Source organism: Zingiber officinale, chromosome 1A (assembly GCF_018446385.1).
Source record: "Zingiber officinale cultivar Zhangliang chromosome 1A, Zo_v1.1, whole genome shotgun sequence".
Lineage (NCBI taxonomy): Eukaryota > Viridiplantae > Streptophyta > Magnoliopsida > Zingiberales > Zingiberaceae > Zingiber > Zingiber officinale.
Window position 1 is genome coordinate 23,392,537 of NC_055987.1, and position 8,159 is coordinate 23,400,695.

The following is an 8,159-nucleotide window of genomic DNA, read 5'->3' on the forward strand; positions in this document are numbered from 1 at the left end:
AAAATTTTCAGAATTTTTCAATACATAAAAATATTTTTAAATTATTTTTTCAAAATTCATTTATACCTTATTAAAGTCCAGATTTTGTTGAAATTTAAACTTTCATGATTTCCTAGATAATCGTTATTATAGTATTTTCCTTTAAACTTTGTTTTGGATGGACTTCCAAGTCATTTTAAAGTACCCTATTTTTTTAATGTATCAAAGGGGGATAAGTAAGATTAAGTCTAGAGGGAGGGTAAATTTATTTAATTTTTTGCACAATTTTTACTTACAAAAATTATTACCTTACTGTTATTTATGTCTGATTTACTATAACTTAACTTGGATTGCTTACATAAAAAAAAGGGAGGTTGTAAGTATCTCGTGATAGTTTTGATGTGATCAACTAAGTCAAGTTAGGTCTTGTTATATTTTGATGTCTTGTGTCTAAGTGTGTAGCAAACTTAGGAGTACAAGAAATCGAGCAAAAGACGCAGCTAGCAAGAAGGATGGCACGGGAGAGAGTCGACGCGACGGGATCGGTGCGTCCGAGGGACGAGAAGCCGGAGCGAAAGGTTACTCGAGAAGGCCGAAAGATGGGTTCGAGTGAGCCCTATTCCGGATGGTCGAAATCACCCAAGCGAGCAGAACCGGAACGGAAGAGTCGGACCAAAAAGTCAACAGGATATTGACTTTTGGGTCCGGGCACCCAGACCAAAAATTCTATCAAATTGCGACATCGCACGATTCGTTGCGACGAGGATAAAATTCTATTTACGTCCAAGCGCCTGGAACTCTTCCAAGTGCCCCGATCAAGGCTATAAATACAACCATGATCCCAGAAGCTAAACAACAATACTTGTAGTCAATTTTCTTTATGTTTGGCTTTGTAATTGAATACTTCAACTGCTGTAAGAGGCGTCTTCGTCGGAAGGAGACTTTTTAGTGAGTTTTACTTGCTTTGGATTAACAACCACTTAGGTTGTAACTAAGTAAATGATCTGTCTTTTTCTTTATTTAATTAAGTTTCTTTTTATACAAATATTTCTTATTTTAGCTTGAAAAGATGAGAAAGGTTTTATTTTTATTTAAGGTTATTCGCCCCCTCTAGCCGACCGCTAAGGGGGCCAACAATGAGTAAATACAGAAGTCATAAAGAATTGTCTTCTGAAGTTGTTGGTTGAAACCCTTTTTATAGCCTTTTCCAAGTGCCTGGATCAGTCCCGGGTGTCTAGACCAAAACCTATCCAATCCTATTTCGTCGGGGATTTATCCAACTCTGGGTACTTGAACCACCGTTGGGCATCTGGACGGTTGACGTAGTTGCACCTCGACAAAGCTCTATCTGCGTACGTTTTATCCATCTTCAAGTAACCAATCTTTCATAATCTATTTTTCTGTTATGATTTTGTTTATGATTTCAAACGAAAAAAGGATTTTTAAAAGAGCGATATTCACCCTCTCCTCTATCGTACTTTTCGATCATACACTTCCAAATTGGGTTCAATTTGTAAATGAACATATATCCTCTTGACCTAAAACTTTTCCCTTAACAAATACTTTAATCTATATCCATTAACTGCAGCTGATAATTCATTAGAATAAAAGATGATATCGTTCACCGCAAGTGATCTAGTATTACTGTCTTCACAGTAGGATACAAATAGGTAAATTGGAGGAGGACATTTTCTCTAGTATAGTGATCTTTTATATAGAAGAGGTTAAGCGTCCAATAAAATAGTTTGCATCTGCTAAAAATTAATTTCAACATCTATTAAAATAAATATCTATAGAGATACTAACAATTCGTGAGGACTGCAGTTGATAATTTATGAAAATATCCGTGATGGCCAATTGTGATAAGCAAAACGCTAGTAATAAATAGTCCTTGGGCCAAAGCATTATACGTCTCTACCATTATGACGTGGCATTTTATCAAAACGCAACTAGGGCCCCGTATGTTCTTTCCACAAGGAAAGTATTCTAGTACAACTTTTCTTTTCCAAAAATTAAATTAGAGAAGTTCCTTGTCCAGGCCATCCTATTTCCTTGTCATATCGGATTTTCACCCATCACCGTAATTGTAGGAAACAGCAACAATAAATGCAGATAACATAGGTCCAAAATATTACTAACCCAATTTCGGAAGGCGTCAGTCAATAGGAGATACTATTCATGGTCTTACATAAAATAAAACACTTAAACAGATGGACAAGCACTCACGAAGATCGCACGCAAATCAGGAAAACATCATCATCCGAATTGTTCCACTCTTTATTAACTCAGGTCCCAGCTGCTTAATCCTGCATGGCCATTTACCAACAATTAGGAAATTCCCATGATGAAAACGAAATCAAGGCAAAAACTAGTAAAATGCAATAGGATAGATTAATAACACGAGTTTAGCAATCTACTATTCCTTTCAAAAAACTGGGAAACAAACAATACATTTTGTTTGGTGAGATTTTAGAGATGCATGTAGATCGCCTAAAGCTAAATGAAAACATCAAACTACCTCATTTCTTGCCACTCAATCTTGCTAAAGAGGAAGGAAAATGGAGAGACTCTAATGTTTGAAAATGACTTGTTTGCCTACTCGTTTCTCTTTCTCCATGAATAACCATGCCCTGTCCCTTCTAGATCAACGCAGGCTGCAGAGGTAAACGCATGTTGCAGAGGTAAATGGCTTCTTACGTCAAGGTACTAGCAGTGTTAATGGTGGTGTTCACTTACCACGCGAGTGGCCATTGTAATGCTGGTGGTTGACGACGTAGCTTAAAACAGTGTGGCTCACGGCAGTGGGGTACAGACTAGCAGCGGGACTCATAGCAAAGCACAGGGGTAAGGAGCAAAGAGGTGAGTTAGGAGAAAGGATTTATGTGCTTTTCATTTTCTATTTTGTTAAGCAGACAACTTTGTGATGATTTGTATCCTCCCTAATTTTCCTATTTCCTTCTTCATTAATCTTTCCACTTTTGTATCTTACTGAGAAATCAATACCCTTAGGATCAGTTTCCATGTAGGGCATAGATAATAAAATGAATTGAAAAGATGGATATATAAGAAAGACTAGAATGGAAACCAAGTTTGAGAGAAAAAATTACTCTTCTAGTTATTTCTTCAGTAGATATATAGATAGAGGAAATATTATTATCTATATTCAGTAATTAATTTTAGCTCCATTGTCTAGCAGATGAATGACAGGATCAACATTCAACTATAATGCAAATATCTATGTTCCCCTTTTCAGTCCAAGGAAACAACAGAAGGATTAGTTGTTTGTTGACTTTCCATGGCACTCAATCTATCCATCAACTTATTTATCAAGAAGACAAGAAATGAATATAAATATTAAGGATACTGTAACAATTTTAAACTCTACTAGATCAATGAAGGAGAGATTGCATTGGTGCATTTACTATACACTAAGACCTACTGGCTGGAGTTTATCATACGGACTAGTTCTCCATATTAAAGCATTCTGTTTATTTTAGAAATACCGTTGGTCTAATTCGTGCCAGCTCAGGAGGTTCCAACTAACCCAAGCCTAAATTGTTTTTTCATCTTTTTCTCTATCTCTATGGCTATGTATTATGTAGGTATCTTTATCTTGGCAGCAAAAGGTAAAACCTTTACCTCGGTAGCCCCTCCAGGGTAACCCTCCACTATCTGGAAGAGAGGTAAATCACAACTATCTGAAAGAAAGGTAAATCAAAGGGGGTTTCGCTCAGAAACAACAGCGCATGCAAGAAGAGATTGAGGCAACCAGGGTATTCTGCACCCGCTAAAAATTGACTCGGGCCTATTGACAGCAACACCATTATATGAACCAACTACATCAGTCCGTGGGGGCATGTAGGTATCTTTTGGTGGCAAAAGGTCATACGTTGCGATAGTGCCCAGACGACCGATCCCCCAGTCATTTGTAGAGAGGTAAATCACAGATAGCTTTTTTTGCCTTTTGAACAGTGACCATTGCATGGGAGAGTTGGCAAGCATTTCGTCGTCCGAAATTGACCTCTAGACCTCTTGGTGGCAATGCCCCATATAATGACCATTTGCCCGTCCCATGGGGATAGCATGTAGGTATCTTTATCTGTGTGTGGGAGAGAGAGAGAGAATTAAGTTCAACTATCTTTTATCTATGACTATGTATCAGACTCTAGTGCACAATAGTGTCGTATTGAGACCAAGACCTTCATTTGGCATATATAGATTCCACAAGAGTTGGTAAGCAGTCACCCCATTGTACTGTTATTGCTCGCAAAATTTCAAACTGCACGATTAGATGACAAGGCTTAATTTAACCTTGTTAGAGTGCGCCCTAGATGGCATGTTCCAGTAAATGTTCTGAAGTGCTCTTACAATAGAGACTGAAGACAAGCCGGAGTTTGTAAAGAACTCAAGTGGAAAATAGTCAAGCAAACTGGAACTTGCATTTGGAACTTCTAGCTGATACATTAGATCATCGGCTCTCAAGCTGCAGCATTAAAATAGTAAGCAAGCATACCAACATCCTAAAACGTCCAAGATAAGGAGTTTTAAGATTACTTCTACAACTTAGTTCTAAAGCCGCATTGCTTCACAAATTAGCAATGAAATCATCTAGCTTTCCTCTGTGAGTTCATTCCATGCATAGACACAACATTCAAACAAAAAAGTTGTGTGGAAAAGTTGTGTGCCAACATAAATTCTAACATGCTTGAAGCAATAAAGCAGAAGGGAAAAAGGATCGAGCATACCTCATCGTCGTCGTCGTCGTCTTCGTTGTCTTCACCCTTTTTACCTTTCTTGAGGCGGGTTGTTCCACCTTCCTTCTCAATTGGTAATTTCATGTTTCCGAATGGAGTATCAACATCAATATTCCCTTTCATTGAGTAACCAATTCCTCTTCCCCTGATCATATCCCAGAGAGCAGAACCAAACTCCTTAGGCCGAAAACTAATGGGAATCAACATCTTGGTGATCCCATTTTTTGGGATATTTGTAGATTTAGTGAGCTCTGCAGTGCCAATGCTAACATCAGAGAGCCATATTTCATAATCAAGTGCATTGAGTCCAAGGTCAAAGTCATTCTTGTTTTCTAATTTCAGGTGGAGGTTTGCTATTGTTTCCTCAAAGGAGAATTTTTCAAAGCGTATCTTCTCGACATCAACATCTGGCTTGTATGGCACCGGGATCTCACCGGACTTCTCCAGAGGCAGGGTGAGCCTTCCAATAATTGGAACATCCACAATGAGCGCAACTCTGATTCTGTAAGGAATGATACTTCCAGGCTTGATATCATGATAAGTGCACCTAATGTCATCATAAATCAAGCTCACAGGTATCTTGACAGTCTCTGAACCATGTGCATGGATCGTCCCAGCATCAGGGATAAGTCCAGAGACAAGCTTTCTGCCATCACTTTCAATCAAGTAATCTATGTCTATAAGAGGAATAGGAATGGGATTAGGATTGTTAATCAGCACATCGACAACAATATCTGCCTTCTTTAGATTGATACATGGAAGATGAACCCCGGTAACATCTGCAGTCGGTTTCCCAAACCCTAGTGCCCCTTCGATCTTCTCGCCTATGTCATGAATAAAGTCCTTGACTTTCTCAAGAAAACCCTCTTTCTCTTCATGCTCATCTTCCTTCTTTTCTTCCTTATTCCATTTCCTCTCAACAACTTCTTGATCATCAGATGATGCCATTCCTAATAAATCACGAACGTAAGTGCATTTCGTTTGGAATTTCAAAACCATATAAATGCTATCAGTCAGATTTATCCAAAAAAATCCGATCTAGTGGAAAAGAATCGTTGACGCAGATTACAGACATGCACTATGCCGTGACAAGGGAGTAAATTTTCACACGTAAAAAAAAACAACATGTAGAACACCAAGCAGATTCAACTTGAAGCGCAAGCTTGATCTCAAGACAGTTAGTCAACGAATCGTCCGATTCAGACACTACTTTGCGAATACAAGTGGGGAAAAAAAAACCTTGTTGATAAACAAGAGATTAAACGTCAAAGTAAAATCTTAGATTACAATACAGCGATCATTAAAAAAACAAACAAAAAAAACATGATCTAACAATGTGACCATAACCTGAACTCTAGGTGCCAAAGAAAAGGAATCGAGACCGACAGAGTGAATCTGAATAGATTTTGCTCTACCACAGTATTATGGCCGGAGGAAGGAAGAAAGCAAGAGGATCGATCTTTCCGAAAAAAAAAAAAAAGAAAAAAAGAGGAGATGAATCGGAGACCATACCTTGGAGGAGGGGAGGAAGAAACGCCGATCACGAGAAAGCACGAAGAGAGCCTTCGGCCGGAAGTAAATCGAGAGGCAGAGTCTGGTTGACTCTGATATCGTTGCCTTTTCAAGTAATCTAATTTGCGACCCTCAAATATTGAACACCAGTTCATACGATTTGATTACATCGAGATGAAGGGTTTTGATGACGGGTATCTTTCAGGGTATCGGTCCTTGTTTGAGATGTATTTTCTCAGTCACCACCGTACTACGAGCATCGTGACCATTGTAGACGGCTTCTCGAAATCTACCCTTTATACTACTCGAGTTAGGAGCGGGCCCGCTTCTCTCTTTCCATTGATTGCCCGAAGAACTTTTTGAGCCAATTCTGTGTGGACTCTAAGGATTTTTACTTTTGGTGGGATCCATAATTTGATTTTTGAGGTCGGCAGGCCTGACACAGTAGGCATTAACACTGACACAGTGGCCTTTTTCAGTGAGTGTTGTAAGCTATTCACCGTCTAACCAATCAAACTTCGGGATAAAACACGGGTACGTAGCTTCAGCGAAAGCAAACATGACCATTTATAGGAATTAACGAAACTAGGGATTTCTTAGAGAACGGATCCACTTATCGATGGCCCATTCTATGTATTAATTAATTTTAGTGACCCCTATCTATTTAATAAGTAGGGTTATCAAAATTAATTAATTATAGTAAATATGGACACCTAAATGAACTAAATCATTCCTAAGATATTTGAAATTCTATTCGATAAAATTCGTTTGAACTCATTTAATGAGATTCGTTAAGATAAATAAATTAAGTTCAAGTTTCACAATATTTAACTCGTTAGTTCATGAACATGTTCATTAGTAAGTTCATAAATCAACTTTTAAATGAAAAAAATAATAGTTTTGATATTAAATTTATAAATTTTACACTCTACTTATGAAAAATATAAATAAATATATTAAATTTATTTATTAAAATAAAATTATAAATTTTAATAAGAATATTATAATTTTCTATAAATATATAATTTAGTTTTTAATAAATATTTAAATTTATAATTTATATTTATTAAGTTAGTTTAGGCTTGATAAAAGTTCGAATAAGCTCGTGTGCCATGAATCTATTCGTAAATAAAACTCGAGCTCGGTTCGATTATGAACGAACTAAACTCAAACATTTAAAAGTTCGACTCGGCTCGACTCGATTACACCCCTAAGTAAACAGATCATTCTCTGATTTGTAATTTACGAAACAAAGGACCTTAATTTCTTTAGAGTATTCTAAATAAGATAGGATACTTGGGATTTGTGGTCCTATTTTATATTATCATTCAAAGATTCCACTACATAAATATCATAAATCTCATAATTAAATATTTCACCAACTAAATCTTTATAGGTCTCACAAATTAAATATCTCACTTCCAAATATCTTTAATTTTATATTTAATTATTTTACCAATTAAATATTTATGGTCCACAATAATTTTATTAATTTACATCTAATTTTATATTTTTTTTTAAAAGGTAGGCTGAGCTTTAAAAAAAAAATTGGCAAGGTTGTTTTTTATTTTTCCGATACAATTAAATTTAGAAAAACATAAAACAAAAAATTGAAAAAAAATAAATAAAAAGTAACTGTTGCTAAGGGTGTAATCGAACCGAGCCGAGCCGAACTCTTGAATGTTTGAGCTTGACTCGTTTATAATCGAGCCGAGCTCGAATTTTATTTAACAAATATATTCATGACTCACGAGCTTATTCGAGCTTTTATCGAGCCTAAACGAGTTTAATAAATATAAATCATAAATTTAAATATTCATTAAAAACTAAATTATATATTTAGAGAAAATTATAATAATATTATTAAAATTTATAATTTTATTCTAATAAATAAATTTAATATATTTGTTTATA

The 8,159-nt window shown here is 36.2% G+C and overlaps 1 protein-coding gene across 1 annotated transcript; it reads right to left on the reverse strand.

Annotated features, from left to right (window-relative positions):
• Window positions 1-2,086: 2,086 nt before the first annotated feature.
• Window positions 2,087-6,393, reverse strand: LOC122020810 (desiccation-related protein At2g46140-like). The gene is made up of 3 exons (XM_042578843.1): window positions 6,246-6,393; window positions 4,725-5,683; window positions 2,087-2,285 (listed from the first exon to the last, which is right to left on the reverse strand). Exons 2-3 carry the CDS (start codon window positions 5,679-5,681, stop codon window positions 2,280-2,282), a joined length of 963 nt encoding a protein of 320 aa, XP_042434777.1. The 5' UTR covers window positions 5,682-5,683; window positions 6,246-6,393; the 3' UTR covers window positions 2,087-2,279.
• Between the last annotated feature and the right edge of the window lie 1,766 nt (window positions 6,394-8,159).